Source organism: Hyperolius riggenbachi, chromosome 9 (assembly GCF_040937935.1).
Source record: "Hyperolius riggenbachi isolate aHypRig1 chromosome 9, aHypRig1.pri, whole genome shotgun sequence".
Classification (NCBI taxonomy): domain Eukaryota; kingdom Metazoa; phylum Chordata; class Amphibia; order Anura; family Hyperoliidae; genus Hyperolius; species Hyperolius riggenbachi.
This window is the reverse complement of record NC_090654.1, coordinates 278,707,780-278,727,292: the sequence shown is the minus strand read 5'-3', so window position 1 is coordinate 278,727,292 and position 19,513 is coordinate 278,707,780. Positions and strand designations below refer to the sequence as shown.

Below are 19,513 nucleotides of genomic sequence, written 5' to 3'. Positions count from 1 at the left end.
GTGGCAAATTGATAAGGGCCTCTTAAAAATTTAGGGGCCGCCCGTAAAGAAAAAAACTGTCTGCTCTCTGTAAAGTTGTTCTATGGTGCCCATCACACAAAGAAGGAATTATACAAACTTTGGAATTTGTACAATGGCCCTGCTCCCCAGGGTTTGTAAAAAAAAAAAAAATCTGTCTCAGTCTGCAGCAATGTTCTCATGACTTAAAGAGGAACTCCAGTGAAAATAATGTAATAAAAAAGTGCTTCATTTTTACAATAATTATGTATAAATAATTTAGTCAGTGTTTGCCCATTGTAAAAGCTTTCCTCTCCCTGATTTACATTCTGACATTTATTACATGGTGACATTTTTACTGTGGGCAGGTTATGTAGCTGCTGATAGCTGTTTTGGCCGTTGGAGACAGCTGTAAACAGCTATTTCCTGTCTGTGAACCTTGTTACATAGCTTCTTGTGGGAGGGGTTTCACCATAATATCAGTCATATAGCGCCCTCTGATGGTCTGTTTGTGAATAGCAATAGATTTCTCATGTAAAAGGGGGTATCAGCTACTGATTGGGATAAAGTTAAATTCTTGGTTGGAGTTTCTCTTTAAAGAGGAACTGTAACGACAAAACGGCCCCTGGGGGGTACTCACCTCGGGTGGGGGAAGCCTCAGGATCCTAATGAGGCTTCCCACGCCGTCCTGCGTCCCTCGGGGGTCTCGCTGTAGCCCTCCGTACAGCCGTGACGCAATATTTACCTTCCTGGCTCCTGCGCAGGCGCTCTGATGCCTCTCGGCGCCGAAGTAGGCGGAAATACCCGATCACCGTCGGGTCTGCTCTACTGCGCAGGAGCAAGTTTCCGGCGCCTGCGCAGTAGAGCGGACCCGACGGAGATCGGGTATTTCCGTCTATTTCCGTGCAGAAAGTCGCCACAGCGCCCCCGCTGGAGCCAGCAAAGGTAAATATTGAACTGACAGTCGGCACAGTCGCCGGCTGTTCGGAGGGCTGCGGCGAGACCCCCGTGGGACAGAGGACGGCGTGGGAAGCCTCATTAGGATTCGGAGGCTTCCCCCACCCGAGGTGAGTACCCCCCAGGGGATCTTTTTAATGTTACAGAGTCTCTTTAAGCTAGCCACTAACGGTCCAATTACTAGCGAAAAATCGTTCGAGCGGTCAGAAATTCTGATCGGAAGTGAAATATTGTAATAAATTGTTTACTACACCTTCATCGAACCAATCTTTACTTCCTATCTATCACACCCAACAAGAAAATCCAAATTTTGGTTCGACGAAAATTCATTCAGGCGACATTTTTTTCACTCGTTCATAATTGATTGTGTCCACCAATGGAGATTATTTACAACCAATCCGATCAGAATTTCTGATCGCTCAAACGATTTTTCGCTAGAAATTGGACTGTTAGTGGCCACCTTTAATGTACAAAGTTACAGGCAAAGCAGTAGACTTTGTAGACTATCCCTTTCAGCTAGCATTACATTCCTTCAATTCACACACAGGTTAGTGACCTTATGGTGTCCTTATGATTATTGGACACAGTGGAGAGGGTAATAACAATCATTATTGGTGTTAACATGTCTGGAGATCTGTCTGGAACCTAAAGAAAATATCGATAAATGTATGAGCACCTTCATAAATAGTAACACCAGGAACAATCAGAAATAGTTTGTTTGATTTAGGGAAGTATCATAAAATAAAATCTTAAAGTGTTTCTGAGACGAGGGGAAAGAAAAGTTTATACATACCTCGGGATCTGGGCCTGTGAAGGTGTGGTGACTGCACTTTGGTTGGGGGGCGATACGCAGCATATTGGGGAATTTTTTGTATCTATAATGCCCAGTAATATGTGGGGGCAATTGTTGCAGTTTACACATGTGGGGTGATTGCTGTGTGGCATATGTGGAGTAACTATTGCATGTCAAATGTGTGGGGGCAGTCCTCACAATGAACCGGCCCTGTACTGAAGTCTCCGCAGATAATATTCATCCTGGTCATCCCGGTAGATCGGTCGGAGGCCGCTGTACACACTCCTATTAGGCATGTGGACGGGCCTTTAAAGTGAATGGGAACTGCATTTTAGAAAAATGAGATACTTACCCAAGGAGAGGGAATGCTCTGGGTCCCATAGAGCCTTCCGGCTCCTCTCCTGGTCCCCTCGTTCCGGTGCTGGCTCGCCCGGTAGCAGTCTGTGACTAAATTAGTCAAATACTGCTTTACCCGGCCGAAGGAGGCTTCAGAAGACTTCAGGGAGCCCGAGTGCTCCTGAAGAAGGGCCGCCCTGTACTGCGCCTGCGCAAGCACGCTCTCTTGCACGTTCACGCTTGTGCAGTATGGAGCTGCACGTCTTCGGGAGGACACGGCTCCTGAAGACTTCCAAATACCCTTTCGGTGGGGGATTGAAACTGGGGGAAGTCAGCACAGGATAGAGAGCACCGAGAGAGGAGACGGAAGGCTCTATACGACCCAGAGCCTTCCCTCTCCTTACGTAAGTATTTGCTTCATTTGTTTTAAATTTGCGGTTCCCATTCACTTTAAGGACAATTGTGTTATCCTCAAGACAACAGAAGCAGCTCTCTTGCAGGGGGTGTAAATAAACCGCAGCATGAAATCCGTTTAAACTCACTCAGCGATACACTATTATTGTGTTTAATGAAAGGGTTTTCAGCAATATTTCAAAGCACATTATAAGAAAAGCAAAAACAGTATTCAGAGATGAATTGCAAGAACTGGTGTAATAAAGCAGGATACATTTATTTAGCACATTCTAAAGTTTCCCTTTGAAGTATCAGCAAACTTTATTTGTAGTCAATCATTCACAAGTGGGATTGCAGACTTGCTTGGGGCGTTCTTATGAACTTCGTAGTTCCTCTGAAAAGAATACTCATACTTACGAATATGTCGCATTAACCCCGAACTGCCCAACCCCTGTGACCTCAGGCAGGCCTGCGAGGGAGGAGCCAATGTGCTTTTTTATTAGAGTCTATGAGAAATGTGATTGGCTGGTATCGCACCACTGAACACCCAGCAACGGGATATAAAGCGGACCTGAACTCAGAACATCCTCTCTGCTCTAAAAGATAAGCAACAGCATAATAACCTTTAAACAAAAACATTTATTTGTTACAGCTGATACAAATCCTGCAATAAATCTGCAGTGCGGCTACTTCCTGCTTTCAAAGAAGCAGACCTAATGTTAATATCCTGTGTTTACAAATTAGCCTCTCTGCCGTGGCAGTCAACTGACACAGCTGAGGGATCAAATTGCAACTTGTGCTTAGTGACAGATGAGGGGGAATTAGACAGGCTAAACTCTCTAAATACATACAGGGTGCGTTTCTCTGTTTTCCTTCTGTCCTGTTCAAGAGTTCAGGTCCACTTTAAAGTGGATCTGAACTCAGAACTTCCTATCTGCTCTAAAAGATAAGTAACAGCATAATAACCCTTAAAGAAAAACTTTTATTTGTTACAGTTGATATAAATCTGCAGTGTGTCTACTTTCTGTTTTCATGGAAGCAGACATAGGGTTAACATCCTGTGTTTACAAACTAGCTGGTCTGCCGTGGCAGAGGATATTCCAGAGCTGACACAGCTAAGAGATCTTACTTACTGATTAGTCACAGATAAGAGGGAATTAGACAGGCTAAACTCTCTAAATACATACAGGGTGGATTTCTCTATGGTTTCCTTCTTTCCTGTGCAGTTCAGGTCTTATCTGGGCAAAGTAACACAAAGGATTGTTGTCCAAATCAAAACGAAGTACTCAAAATTCCCTCAGTTGTGATAAGAGGCAGTTGGGAGGAGCTGTGGCCTACATGATCACGTGACTGCACAGTAATGTCGCTGTGCACCTGGCCCCTCCCATTTCCTGGGGCTTCCTCCCGCCCCCGTAAGCTCCCTCAGCATCCTCTGGGCTCCTTCCGTTCTCCCACTGGCGGCTCCATTCACACACAACTCTACCGGGTGCGCAGTTCTCAAAAGAATGAAACGCACATGAGCGGAATGCTTATGGCGACACCCATGTGGGCGGAGAAGCAGGTCATGCGTAGTTACACATGACTCCTGGGCAAGTCGCGTGCTAATGGAGCCGCCAGCAGGAGAACGGAGGGAGCCCAGTGGACGCCGAGGGACCTCACGGATGTGTCGGGGGGCTGGAGAAAGCACCCAGGTAAGTTCATTATTGCATTTTTTCCTTCTGTTCAGGGTCCCTTTAAGAGTCCCCCCAGACAAAAAAAAAAACACCCAGAATTTTTTTGACGAGTATCCAAAAATGTTTGCCTATTATCCATAAAAACAGAGCAGGTAAGTTGGCACCTCTGGCGTTATCGGGATGTATAATCGCAGGGGTGTCTCTAGTGTTTTGTCGGGTCGGTAACTCTCCCGATGAACAGCAGAGATCGGAACTTCTCATCGAAGATCATGAAGATGAAGGGGCGGTTGATCCGGACGGTGTGAGGCAAGGAGTACGCGATGATCTCTCCTCCAGTGACGGCCGTGGCTTCCGTCCCAAACTCGTCTATGTGTATGGCGGCCCTCTGTGTGATCTGCGCATAAAACCAAAGATAAGAATAGCGTTACAGAGGTTGTGGGGCGATCCTGCCAACCGGGGCGGAGTCTGGTAAAAACAGTTATTACTACATAGGGATGCTCAAGGAGTCGCTCATAATTCTGAGTTGGTGCAAAGCAGATCCTGCATTTGATTGGACCATTTCCAAGCTGCATGCATTTGCAAGAAAAATTGCATAAAACTTGCAGCAGTTCAGAGATAATTGCATCTTACTGACCACCTATGTTGGTACTTGCTACAGCAAATCTGAAAACATGCTTACCTAAGCAGGGGGAAGGCTTTGGTTCCTATAGAGCCTTCCCGTTCTTCTAACGGTCCCCGCGGTCCAGCACTGGCTCCTCCGTTCAAATCTCCCACTGCAGGAGAAGTTTTTAGGAGCCCGAGTGCTTCCGAAGCCGCCAGTCTTTCGAAGCCTCCCGCAGCGGAATAGAGCAGTTTTCGGCCCATCGGTCGAAGACTGCTAACGGGAGAGACAGCACTGGAACGACAGGACGAGGAGGGAAATGAGAAGGCTCTATAGGACCCACAGCCTTCCCCCTCCTTAGCTAAGCACCTGTTTTTTATTTTAAATTGGCTTTGGGTCCACTTTAAAGGAAACCTGCAAAAAAAAAAACTGTACTGAAGAAAACGGCCCCTGTTGGGTACTTACCTCGGGAGGGGGAAGACTCTGTCTGGATCCGATTGAGACTTCCTCCATCCTCCTCAGTCCCACGGTGGTTTCTCTAGGCTGCTCCGAACGGCGGCCATGTAAATATTTACCTTCCCCGGCTCCAGCACAGGTGCAGTAGCGGCCCTCGGCTCAGATCAGACAGAACTAGCCGATCCCAGTCGGGTTCGCTCTACTGCGTAGTCCACTTTACTGCGCAGCGCGAGTCGCCTGCGCAGTAAAGCGGACCCAACTGGGATTAGCTAGTTCAGCCTGATCCGAGCCGAGAGCCGCTACTGCACCTGCACTGGAGTCAGGGAGGGTAACTATTGCAGACATTACTGAGCCTGCGCCACAGTCTGACAACTTGTCGGCTGTGGCTTCGGAGGGGCCTAGAGAGACCACTAAGTTATCATGAGGTAATTTACCTCATGAGGTAATGACATTTGGCAATTCTGGTAGGTTTTAGTCATGTCATGAGGTAAATTATGAGATAATTCATGAGGTAATTTGCATTAATTTTAAAGGAAATTGCTATTCTCATGGAAATTAGGGGGCATGTTAGCACATAATTTACCAGTTTAAGACCTGCCTGTACCTGGAGGTAAAGTCAATTTGCATGCATTTTGCAGTTTTTAGTGGAGTTCCTAGTGCTATTTTAGTGTTGTTTCTATTCAGGCTGTGTAATAGAAAAGAATAGTATAAATAAAGCTCCAAATATTTACTGGATTTTTTGTTATAAGGGATGCCTATAAATATACATTTCATATGTTGCTACATAAACAAATACATCTTCCCCCCCTTCAAAAATAAACATCTTCCAAAGACTATCCTCAATTATGGAAGACAATTAAAGGGAACCTTAACTGGCGAGCAAAAAAAAATTCACTTACCTGGGGGCTTTCCCAAGCCTCCCGCAGCCGTCCGGTGCCCGCGCCGGTCCTTCGGTGCCCTCCGGTCTCCCTCCGCCGCTAAGTTTCATTTTCGGACGACTGCCAGTCGTCCTCGGGCCTCTTCCGCACTCCTTGTCGTAAACTGCAGTAAAGCGCGTCCGCATGACGCCGAACGCGTCATGAGCATGACGCCAAACGCGTCATGCGGCACGCTTTACTGCAGTTTACGACAAGGAGTGCGGAAGAGGCCAAAGGACGACTGGCAGTCGTCCGAAAACGAAACTTAGCGGCGGAGGGAGACCGGAGGGCACCGAAGGACCGGCGCGGGCACCGGACGGCTGCGGGAGGCTTGGGAAAGCCCCCAGGTAAGTGAATTTTTTTTTGCTCGCCAGTTAAGGTTCCCTTATTTATTGCACGCTTACCACTGAAATATCTCATGTTTTACCTCACTTTATGCATTTGCCTCATGGTTTACCTCATGTTCAGAAATGGAGAAAAATCTTTCAGAATTGCTAAAAAAAAAAAAAAAAAAAAACCTCCTGAGGTATTCTATCTACAAAAAAAAATTACCTCACAGAATTGATGTATGGCCTCAATTCTAATAGCTATGTGAGGTAAATATTTTTTTGTAGATAAAATACCTCATGAGGTATTTTCCTCTTTTTTTTTAGCAATTCTGAAAGATTTTTCTCTATTTCTGAACATGAGGTAAAACATGAGGTAAATGCATAAAGTGAGGTAAAACATGGAGGTATTTCAGCAGTAAGCATGCAGTAAATAAATATTAGTAGTCTTTAATTGTCCTCCATAAGTTAGGATAGTCTTTGGAAGTTGTTTTTTTGTTGAGGGGGGAAGGTGTATTTGATTATGTAGCAACCTATAAAAACTATATTTATAGGCATCCCAAATCCAGTAAATATTTGTACTTTTATTTATACTATTCTTTTCTAATACACAGCCTGAATAGGAACTCCACTAAAAACTGCAACATGCATACAAATTGACTTTACCTCCAGGTACAAGCAGGTCTTAAACTGATCAGTAAATTATGCGCTAACATGTCCTCTAATTTCCATGAGAATAGCTATTTTCAGTAAAAATAATGCAAATTACCTCATAATTTACCTCATGAGGTAAAACATGACCAAAACCTACCAGAATTGCTATATGTCATTACCTCATGAGGTAAATTACCTCACGTGGAAGTTTGTTTGATAACCCTACCAGAATTGAGGCCAAAAATGAGTTAGGTTGGAGACAGGGAAATAACTACAGGGGAGCTGCCCCTGCAACTGCTGGGGGGCCCAGAGCTGTGATGTGGGGTCACAACTACTAACATTCCCTTCCTTCAGCAAAGCAGTCCATCCTTCAGATCAGGTGTGGCCACTCTTGTTATGGGTGTGGAGATCATGACGTCCACACTTGTGTTATGACCCTTGTGAGATGGGCCCCAAGGCTGTGAGGGTCATTAGATGTAGGCAAGGGAAGGGGTATGAACATTGCGAGGTCCCGTCAAAGTTTACCTGGGGGGGGACCATGAATTGTAAGTTATGCCACTGGTTGGAGAGTTTGAGTTAAGGGGGATTCCGTAAACTGACCTCAGATAGCTTCAGGTTTCTCTCCTCTGTCATGGCCGTCATGTTGGCCTTCCCAGTAAAGAGGTCTTTAATTCCCAGTTCTTCCAGAGATGTCTTCATTTTGTACTTATGGTCAAGTTTGAATTTTGGTAAGAAAATGTCAGTTTTTCTGCATAAAAAAAATAAATAAAAATCAATCTTGAGTATACACTGTAACATGCTGTACATCTGGTGACCATTCTTCACCCAACTGGCCACATAGACAGTAAGATAATTTTATTGTTCGGTGTAAAGTTGTGATTACCGACTGAACTGAATAATGCATTATTATGCATGATGGCTGCTTCCACTACGAGGTGACAGTGCAAGAGCAAGGCTGTACGGAGGTATGCCGGGCTGACGGAGCGTCTCAGAGCGTCGGGGTGAGTGGGGAAAACAATGCCAAGTCAATACGCAAAGTGGATTGCTTGTCGACACGCCGAGGGTGATTGGGGCCTTCTGAGGGTGATCAGGAACTGCTGTACACACATTAGATTCTTGGCAGAGGCAATCATTATCGGCCACCTTAGCCGAGTTCACTCCAACATATGTATATGTTACGGCCAGAACCCAAAGTCTGGCCACTTCGGGATCTGGCCGGCCAAAACGCGACGTGGCCGTGCCCCTGCGGCCAATGTTAGAAATGAACAGGATTCCCGTAAGATTCATGTATTTTCTGGCCATCTCGCTGCGGCCAAATGTATCTAAAGTGAGTTCGTTTCATTAAATTAAGCCGGCGGCAATGTAACAGATTAAGCCGCCGGCTTCAGCTCTCACTCTCCTCCCCCTTGCCTCTCTCCTATAGAACACGCGTGTCCCCGAGAGTCGGGGAGGCTGCAGACATTGTTTCTGCCAGCACCTGCTCTGCAAGAACGTCAGGATTCCCTTCCGCGACGAACAACTGTGGAGGGACAGGCGTGTCCCCGTCTGCCAGTATTGCATAGGAGAGAGGCAGGGGGAGGACAGCGAGAGCCGAAGCCGGCGGCTTCATCTGTTACATTGCCGCCGGCTTAATTTAATGAAATGAACTAACTTTAGATACATTTGGCCGCAGCGAGACGGCCAGAAAATACATGAAACTTACGGGAATCATTTCATTTCTAACATTGGCCGCCGGGGCACGGCCACGTCACGTTTTGGCCGGACAGATCCCGAAGTGGCCAGACTTCGGGTTCTGGACGTAACATATACAAGGTAACCATGGATTGAACGTAATCCCAGTCAGTAGCTGATACCCCCTTTCCCATGAGAAATCTTTACCTTCTCTCAAATAGATCATCAGGGGAGTCTGTATGGCTGATATTGTGGTGAAACCCCTCCCACAGTGTGATGTGAGCACCAGGAGCCTAGCAACCACCCCGCAGCATCCAAAACACCTTTGGTGCACATGTCAATGAGGTCAAACGTGACGTCATGTCACTACCGGTCTCAGCCACGCCCCCTCATTAGTGCTTGATTGCCAGGGCTTCTTTTGTATTGCACAGCTATTTAAACTCAGTGCTTCGCCTGCAGTTTTATCTGACGAAGGCGTTGAATGCCGAAACGTGTTTTGACACTGCAGGCACTTTGATTACTTTGTTCACCATCGTGCCTGGACCAGTCCATTGCACCATCTTCCCTCCAAGCAGCCCTTGCTGCTGGCCACAGTTACGTGTTGCGGAGGGAGGATTCGGGGGAGGTCTTCCTGTTATCCCAATAGCTGGGTGATACGCTCATGTTCCACTTATATCTTGTAAGTGCATTTTAAACTTTTTATAGCGATCCATTAAATGGTAACGCACCATGGAGCGCTCCCGTGTGAGCTTTCTGATCAGCAAAACTTGGTGGAGACAGTAATATGCTTTGGCCCTGCTTTGTTCTACTAGGACTAGGACAGCTGTCATCTTTAATAGAACTGTGAGTTCTGAATTGTAGGGAAATGTCAGAATATGCATTTGGGAATGGTCAGAGAAGCGTGGTCATACAGAAAGGCAATCACCCTTACACATAAGGGGCTTCATTCACTAAGACAAATAGCATACCTTATCCGAGTTAGCACACCTTATCAGAGATAACATTCCTTACCAGCGATAAAATGCCTTATCAGAGTTAACATGCCTTATCAGAGTAGCATAGCGAGCACTACGAACCTGCAGGGGCTCAGGGCAGGATGAGTGAAGCCAGGGGCGTTTGTAGGGTCCTTGGAGATCGGGGGCACCTGTGGGCACCAGGCGGGGAGGTATATGCGTCGCGCGCGCCGCGGCAAAAAATTGGGCGTGGCCATGTGGTGAGTGAGCGTGGCCATGGGTGGGGCCAAATGTACATGAACTTAGCAGCGGTGTAAGCTACAGATAACGGGCCTGCCCATCGAAATATTGGATGGAGCCCCCTGTCCTTTATTTGGATAATTTACAATCAGTATAGGCATAGATCAAAGATGTATACGCACATTCAATTTTGATTGGTCAATCACTGACCCCCAATTTTACCACCCCCGTGCAGTAAGTGGGCCAACAGACAATGAATTTTATGAACAGAGCTAAAATTGGCTAATCAAAATTGTATGTGTGTACCAGGCTTTACAGCTAATACTGTACATACTGAAAGTAGCAGGGATCAGCATACAATATAGCTGGTTTGCAATCAGTAAAGGCACAGAGTAACACCTTACACTGTACACACTGGAGGTAAATCAGCACACAGTGCAAGCACTAGAGAACAGCGTATACTGTACATACTGTAGGCAGCAGAATTCAGCACACTGCAGCTAGCGTGCCAAAAATATGACGATCACGTTGTGCGGCGTGCTTATCACGCCGCACCGAAAAATGGGTGGGCCATGGACCAGAATATAGGTGTGGTAACGGCCGGGTGGAGACAAATTTACATGAACCTAGCAATGGTGGAACATTAGATTATGACAGTGGTGGCGAACCTTTTGGAGGCCGAGTGCCCAAACTGCAATCAAAAAGTCACTTATCTATCGCTAAGTGGCAACAGCAATTTAAACTAAATATTGTACAAACGTTTTAACTCATACATGAACATTATGGAAAATCCAAGTTGAAAATAAACTGTGAAGATAAACAATTTCATCCATCCTACTCCTGAAAAATGTATTCAATTTTTTAGAACCTCCCAGTTTTATTTTCTGTTTTAAAAAGCTAAAAAAGTAGGTTTAATGCTATTGTCTCATATGATAAGGATTCAGCTTTTACCATAGTCTCGCAGTTAGCAATCATGTGACCCCCAACAAAACATATTCAGCAATCATGAGGCCCCCAACAAATCAGGAGGCCCCCAACAAGACAAATTCAGCAATCATTAGACCTTCACCAAATCATGAGGCCCCCAACAAGACACATTCAGCAGTCATGAGGCACATAAATAGACAGCATTTCACATAAATAGGCAGAATGCCCCCTTAATATGGTAGCCCCCCAAGTTAGGTAGCGAGTGACAGGGACCCCCAAGTTAGCTAGTGAGTGACAGGCGCCTCCAGTTAGGTAGTGAGTGACAGGGACCCCGATAGTGAGTGACAGGGAGCCCCTTTAGGTAGTGAGTGAGTGCCAGGGAGCCCCTTTAGGTAGTGAGTGAGTGCCAGGGAGCCCCTTTAGGCAGTGAGTGAGTGACAGGGAGCCCCTTCAGGCAGTGAGTGAGTGCCAGGGAGCCCCTTCAGGCAGTGAGTGAGTGCCAGGGAGCCCCTTCAGGCAGTGAGTGAGTAACAGGGAGCCCCTTCAGGCAGTGAGTGAGTGACAGGGAGCCCTTTAGGTAGTGAGTGAGTGCCAGGGAGCCCCTTCAGGCAGTGAGTGAGTGACAGGGAGCCCTTTAGGCAGTGAGTGAGTGACAGGGAGCCCCTTTAGGCAGTGAGTGAGTGCCAGGGAGCCCCTTTAGGGAGTGAGTGAGTGAGTGAGTGAGTGACAGGGAGGCCCTTTAGGGAGTGAGTGAGTGACAGGGAGCCCCTTTAGGGAGTGAGTGAGTGCCAGGGAGCCCCTTTAGGGAGTGAGTGAGTGCCAGGGAGCCCCTTTAGGGAGTGAGTGAGTGCCAGGGAGCCCCTTTAGGGAGTGATTGAGTGCCAGGGAGCCCCTTTAGGGAGTGAGTGCCAGGGAGCCCCTTTAGGGAGTGAGTGCCAGGGAGCCCCTTTAGGGAGTGAGTGAGTGCCAGGGAGCCCGTTTAGGGAGTGAGCGAGTGCCAGGGAGCCCCTTTAGGGAGTGAGTGAGTGCCAGGGAGCCCCTTTAGGGAGTGAGTGAGTGCCAGGGAGCCCCTTTAGGGAGTGAGTGAGTGCCAGGGAGCCCCTTTAGGGAGTGAGTGAGTGCCAGGGAGCCCCTTTAGGTGGTGAGTGAGTGACAGGGAGCCCCTTTAGGGAGTGAGTGAGTGCCAGGGGGAGCCCCTTCAGGCAGTGAGTGAGTGCCAGGGAGTCCCTTTAGGGAGTGAGTGAGTGCCAGTGAGTGCCAGGGAGGCCCCCCCTCCAGCCGCCGCCCCCCCCCCCCCCCCCCTTACTTCGTAGCAGACCTCAGGATCAGCGGCGACCCGACCAGTAAGAGTGGGCGCCGGATGCACCCGCTCGATATGCGGAAGTGACTTCCGCATATCAGTGCGGGTGCTGGGTCCTAGCGCCCGCACGATTGGTCGCCGGCTCGCCGCCTGATCCTGAGGTCTGAGTGACGCGGCGGCGGCGGCTGGAGGGAGCGGCCGGGCGGAGATCCGTGGCACCCCAGGACAGATTGGGGGCACGTGCCCCCCCAAAATAGGGCTAGCGACGCCCCTGAGTGAAGCTCTCGTCATTGCCAATGAGCAGGCATAAGTTTGTAGCGCTCGCTATGCTACTCTGATAAGGCGTGTTAACTTGGATAAGGCATGCTATTTGTCTTAGGGCCGGTTCACACTTGCGGTTCCCTGCCAAACGGACCGGATGACCTGACCGGATCCGATCCGGATCCGGTCAGGTTGCATCAGGTGTTAATCAGGATGTGATCCGGATCCGTTTGGCAAAAGATAGTAGAAACCGAATAAAAATGCTGGGGTCTGGGAGGTCAGCAGAAGGTGGACCTGTGGAATCAGGCCCTCCGCTGTTTAGCACTCACCTCCACCTCCGACATACTGCCAACATCTCCAGCACGTTTAAAGTCACTGCTGCTCCACTCCAAAATGCTTGCCCATGTGTCCCCATCCAAAATCGCCGCTACAATACGCATAGGAAGTGGGGTAGAACATCCGGATTTTTAGCCAGTGTGTTGTGCGCTCTCCGGTTCTCATTGGTTTGTATTGGCCGGATGGTGCAGTCCGGCTCCGCTCCGGATACGGCTGCCGGAGGAGCCGGACCAAAAAATAGCGCATGTTGGGTCTTATGCCGGAGTCCGGATCCGGTCCGGATCCGGTCTGGACGAAACGGACGCATGTGAACGGACGCATAGACTTTCATTGCTATGCCGTGCGTCCGTTCCGTCCGTTCCGCATGCGATCCGGCTCCGGCACGGCGATTCCGGACGGCGACCGCTAATGTGAACCGGGCCTTAGTGAATCAAGCCCAAGATGTCCTACCAAGAAGGCTAAAGCAAAAATAAGTTAAGGTTTTGGAATGGCCACATCAGAGCCCTGAACTTTTTCTTGTAGAAACTACAGTGTACTTATGTGAACTCCTCATGACTGTGTACTCTGTAAAGTGCTGCAGAAGATGTCAGTGCAATATAAATACACAATAATGATGATGATAATAATAATATGGTAGGACATTAGACTATGACTATGGTAGGGATTAGATTGTGAGCTCCTCTGAGGACAGGCAATGTTAGGTAATGGAGAGCAGAGGCGGGACAGGGTCCTTCAGCACCCAAGGCTGAGACAGCAAAGTGCGCCCCTCCATCCCTCCCACCCCAGCTGTCACACACTGATTGCTATTAGACTAATAGGTGCCCCAGGGCCCCCAACCTCCCCAACACCTTAATATCTAGTTATCTGGCTTGCAGTCACTGTCATGTATCCCCTTTTCTTATTTCTTTCTGCTTCAAACACAATTGGGAATGACAGCTGAATGAATTGTGTACCCCCTCCTACACTGCGCCCTGAGGCTGGAGCCTCTCCAGCCTCTGCCTCGGCCCGGCCCTGATGGAGAGGCACACCTTACCGTGAGAGATTGGGTGCGTAGCCTCGAGGGTAATCCAAGTACGGCTAGCACACCAATATAAATATTCCAGGAAGTTTATTCCTTATTGCATGTGCAACATATGACAATTGTTTCGGGGCCACGGAGGGTCCCCTTCATCAGATACAGTGCAGACATACAAGTGATACAAGTAACAAGCACAAATATATAAGCTGTGATCAATTCCCAGGCATCTGAAAGAAAGACCTCCCCCTTCATTATCATACTCATAATCCTCCATGCAATAATGATGCATAAAGCTTCATACACACGCCTGATGGAAGGCAACGACGGGTCTGTCGTCACCTCCCGCTGGGCGGGTTTTCCACAGACAGTACAGCGTGTGTACAGTCTGTCAGTGGACTGATAAGGCTGTTTCTGAGCGATCCGCCCTGTCACAGTTAAGGTCCGTACACACGCCGGACTGGAGGCAACGACGGGTCCGTCGTCACCTCCCGCTGGGTGGGCGTTCCAGTGACAGTCCGACGTGTGTACAGTCTGTCGGCGGACTGATACGGCTGTTTCTGAGCGATCCGCCGGGCGGATGCGAGCATGGACGTGCCAATATCACCCTCCTCGTCTCTGCATAGACCGAGACCCGACGTAGTGCTGAGAACGAGTGGGGAGGGGCGTGGCCAGAAAGCCAGCGCTGCCCTCTCCGGCTCCAAGGCTCTCCATTGGCTAGGGAGCGCGTCTAAGCGCGCTGTCTCCCTGCCCACCCGACTGACCATGGTTACCCATACTAAGGCTGCTGCATAGACCACAAATGCATTAATGTCATGTCTGAGGACAGGCAGTGACATGACGACTATGTACTCTGTAAAGTGCTGCAGAAGGTGTCAGTGCTATATAAATTGCTATATAAATACAGTACATAATAATATGGTAGGACATTACACTATGGCTATGACAGGATTAGATTGTGAGCTCCTCTGAGGACAGTCAGTGACATGACTATGTACTCTGTAATGTGCTGCAGAAGATGTCAGTGCTATATAAATACATAATAATAATATGGTAAGACATGAGACTATGACTATGGTAGGATTAGAGCAAGACTTGTGTGTAAATGTTGTACCTGGATTTCATTTTATCCAGCCAGGCCGCAACGAGTTCACTGGACAGTCCGTCTTCCAGAGCGTCAAAGTGTCCCTCATTCTCGGGCATGACGAGCAGCATGTGGGTGCCGCCTCTGTATGGCAGCTTCAGCACTGTACACGACATGGATTTGTCCAGCATGGAAGCAACTTTCTCTGTCTTGTACATCATGGGAACTTTCACTGAGGTGTATTTGTTTATGAAGAAAGTGTCTGTGGTTGTGAGGTCTGGCTTGAAGGGCGTCTGCCACTTACCTGTAGGACAAGTAATATTGATATCATTAGTAGTGGTTGTAGTATGAGGAATAGAACTAGTAACTAGAACTAACCCTAAACCAATAGCAGTGGAGGAAATAGGACTAATAGTAGTATTGTTAGGAGCAGGGCCAGCTCTACATCTCAAGAACCTATAGTTTCTGACATCCTCCTAAGCCCCGACCTCCTAAACTCGGAAATCTTGATGTGAACACAGATTGCACAGCACAACACACACCACAAGCGTGCTGTCTGCCTCCTTTCTCTAGACGGCATAGCTTGCTCCCCCTTCCCCTGCCAATCCTGGAGCCACCCTGACGTCACCATCCCAAATCATAGAGACAAGTGGTGGGACGAGGCACACAGGACAATAAAATACATTAAAAATACTAAAACAGAGAAATATGATTAACAAACAATACAAATCAACACCCACAATACACCCTTAAAAAGCAGCCGAGTACAGACTGGTCCAGAGTCCACCTGATAAAATGTTCAGCAATCAGCGCTCAAACAGTTCTGGTCTTAATACGATTAAAACAACAGGACACTAGATGGTGCCGCCCATCTCCTTCTCAACTAGTTTCGCACTCTGGCATCTTCAAGGGATCGACCCCCTGAGGACGCCAGAGGGCGAAAGAAGTTAGGAAGGAGACAGGCAGCACCATCTATTTCCCTGTTGGGACTTATTACATACAGCGCATCTTGGCCTTGGGAGAACAAAGAGAAATCGAGAGCCCAATATGGTGTAGTATTGTTAAGTTGGTTGTGGTTAAAAGCAAAATATGTAGATATATACTCACAAACATGGGTTACCCATAGGCAACCACTTCAAGTGCAGGTGGGGAGTATTAGAACCTGACCCTAATCAGGTTTTTAAGATGTCGCTCTCTGTAGATAGGAAACGGGGTAGCACCCCTCCACCAAGGGTGGACTCAAGATTTCAGCAAGGCTTGGTGTACAGAGGCGCCAGAGTAGAATAAAAACGTTTAAAAAACGTCTAAAAGAGGGGGATGTTCAGGTGGACTTACCTCCCTCAAAAATATAAAACTCAATTGAGTCACAATATATCAATACAAAAATATTTTATTGAACTCCACTTAGTGCAACGCGTTTCGCAGGTGTGGTCCTGCTTCATCAGGCAAACAGGAGTATAACTCAATGGGTCTAGAGACAGAAGTGAGCGCCTCTGGCCTTTGGCGCTCACTTCTGTGTCTAGACCCATTGAGTTATACTCCTGTTTGCCTGATGAAGCAGGACCACACCTGCGAAACGCGTTGCACTAAGTGGAGTTCAATAAAATATTTTTGTATTGATATATTGTGATTCAATTGAGTTTTATATTTTTGAGGGAGGTAAGTCCACCTGAACATCCCCCTCTTTTAGACGTTTTTTAAACGTTTTTATTCTACTCTGGCGCCTCTGTACACCAAGCCTTGCTGAAATCTTGGCCTTGGGGTTCCCTATCATATAGGGCCCCGGATGTAAGTTTACTTATGTTGTATGGTTTTTATCTGTTGAGTGGCGTTTTCAAATAAAACCTCATTTCATATTATCACCATTTGATTTGGCTACCTTGTGTTGAGTACCAACTGGGGGATCCTGCTGGAGACCTGATTGTTATCCATAGATGAGAGATCAGGCTGAAGAAGTCTATACTAAACTCTTATGCAGCCTTGTGATTCGGGCTGGCATTTGCTGGTAAGCCTTGATTTTTACTGCTTATGGTGACTGGTCAGTGGTCACTGAAGGCTTGAAGACACGTGGTGTATTTATCATTTAAAGACTAGAACTTTTTAAGCGGTAATTGTTGAACAGAGAAATAGGTTTTCTCCACCAATGGTAAAGAGCCAGTCAAACATGGTCTAATGGAAAGATTTTTATTGCACAAAGGCAGACTAAGCGTTTTGCAGGTTGACTGCTTTTTCCGATGAATAGACGAGCTCCTCTCCTAGTCTTTTTTCCTTTTCTGTTTTCCGGTATCCTGGGAGCTCCAGGAAAACCAACCATGAAGAAGCAGAGAGAGATGGATGGGCAGGCTGGACGGGACTACCCATCTAGCCTGCCCATCCATCTCTCTATGCTCCTTCAACTATGACCAACTTGGATCCATGCATGAAGCATAGAGAGTTGGATGGGTAGGCTGGATGGGACTGTCTATCCGGCCTTCACACACAGATCTCTTTGCTCTTGAGGAGGTCATAGTAAGTGAAGGTTTGCAAACCCGTGGCATCTGTTTGCCATCTCACTCTTAGAGCTAGATTCTCTAAAGCATGATAACTGCTATCACAGCAGTTATCACACGATCTACCGCGTGTGTAATGCTTTGCGCGCGCACAGCAGATCATGTGATAACTGCTGTGATAGCAGTTATCATGCTTTAGAGAATTGAGCCCTGATTGTGCCTAGTGCTAAGTCTGGCCCTGGTTAGGAATAGTAGTAGTAGCCAATGAAATGCTGATAATTTCTCCATGCATGCAATTTTATGCATATTGAATGTCTGGCAAAAGGGCCAATAAGAATTGTCAGGAAGTGCATCTGAATGGCCCAATTCCAAGCTCCATACAGTTTGATCTGTTGCAGCACTCCACTCTAAGAGCTGCTAATAGGGGGTATTTGAACCCCTTATTAGTTCAGCTCCAAGTTTAAATGTGAATCTGATCAGAGGAGCACTACTATATCAGTACAGTCTCCATGACACCCCACCCATCATAAGTGTGGATCTAACAACCCCTGCCATTAACCATGAAGGGAAGGCTCTCTATCACAGGGAGGGAAGCAGAGAGGGTAAATAGTTGAGCCCGACCCCAGCCCTGACTCCCCCCCCTTCCCTTCCTGCATGGTCGCAGGGGCTCCTCCCACAATAGTTATGCCTCTGGTCCCACTTAAAGTTTGGCAGGCTTTGAATATAATTTTTTAATTTTTGTTATTTGGGAGATTGTACTTTCTGGTCCCACCACTACATCATTTACCCGCTTAGCTTAAATTTTCCATACCAATTTAAAAGCCACAAAATACCTTTAAAGAATATTAAGTCCAGAAGCATCAGTTTGGTCTGGGGATCAATTTCATCTTGAAGCTCGGTGATTCTACCTCTTGTCTTCTCACTGATGAAGTCTCGAATGGTGTGTATGGCCATACGGTCATGGAAGTCGATGCTTTGGTACTCCATGTTGAAATAGGTCATGGTCTGGTTGAGGAACTCCTGGCTAATGTTGAAGGTCTCATGTACAAAGGCAAAACTTCCAATGTCCAATAGATATCCCTCGCTCTCCATGATCTCTTCCTTCATGTCCTTCAGCAATGTGGGCAATAAATGAGGGTCCTTGGACCCTCTAAATGGCTCCCAGTTTAGGCCCCTTAGCAGCTGCTCATGTGTGTCTCCTTGAGTCCCAAGCGTTAAAGGAGCAAGGAGGAAGGAGACGCTAAATGGAGAGAAGAAGATGTTGTTGTCATGTTTGTCAGCCATCTTCCGATAAAGGCTGAAGCCGAAGTTCGCGTTCATGGACGACAGGCTAACAGCATCAATTTCCTCTTTGTCTCCTAAAGGGTTTAACGTTGATGTTTCAGAGAATGGGGTTTTCTCTTGGTGTTTGTTCTTCTTAGGTTTGCCTTTGGTCGGGTGGTTGGCCAAGCACAACCCAAAAAGCAGAATGAAGACCAGTGTCCACCGCATGATGCTGTTCTAATGGGTGAAAAAAAAAATTCTCTAAGTTATGTTATAATTATTATTTATTGTATATATAAAGAGCCAACATAGTACACAGTGCTGAACAACAGTTACGTCACTTGAGGGGCCAACATCTACAGTAAAACATAGTCTAAGTTGCGTGCCAAAGAGTTTATTAACTAGTTAAGGGTCGCACTAATTGAAATCTACGCCCTGTTTTGACGACTATCTGGCTGCCAGGGCGTAGATTTCATTAGACCGATGCCTTCTTGTTGTCATTTTCTTGTCACTTTCGTCACTCCCGACCATCTTGCCGCTGTCGCAGCTAATTCGCTCTGCTGTCTCTTTAACGGCAGAGCCCTGTGATTTCTTTGGCTTCTGACCCTGTCTATCAACGTAAGCCGCTCCCATTGGCTTACATTGATAGGCAGGGTCAGGAGCCAATGAAAGCGGCTCCTGACCGGCTCACAGGAACTCTGCCGTCATAGAGACGGCAGAGTGGGTGGCCCTGGTTCCCGGTGTGCGGCGTGGACGGTGATTGCGGCGGGTATGTGTGGCGATTCAGTATTCATCGTTATTCCGCCATTTCTTGTACCAGCGGTCTCTGGTCCTTAAAGGGAAGGTTCAGGGAGGGAGGGAAAAAAATAAA

At 47.4% G+C, this 19,513-nt stretch overlaps 1 protein-coding gene across 3 annotated transcripts in view; it reads right to left on the bottom strand.

The window, feature by feature from the left end:
* Window positions 1-2,729: 2,729 nt before the first annotated feature.
* SERPINA10 (serpin family A member 10) overlaps window positions 2,730-19,513 on the bottom strand; it is a 46,979-nt gene continuing 30,195 nt past the window's right edge. For 2 of the 3 annotated variants that reach the window (XM_068254649.1, XM_068254650.1), the window contains exons 2-5: window positions 18,213-18,879; window positions 14,921-15,194; window positions 7,704-7,851; window positions 2,730-4,543 (exon numbers count right to left, since the gene is read on the bottom strand). In XM_068254649.1, the coding sequence (XP_068110750.1) occupies window positions 4,352-4,543; window positions 7,704-7,851; window positions 14,921-15,194; window positions 18,213-18,879 (1,281 nt within the window). In that variant the 3' untranslated portion in view covers window positions 2,730-4,351. The remainder of the gene's footprint in view (window positions 4,544-7,703; window positions 7,852-14,920; window positions 15,195-18,212; window positions 18,880-19,513) is intronic. The other variant, XR_011024176.1, reaches the window with a different exon arrangement.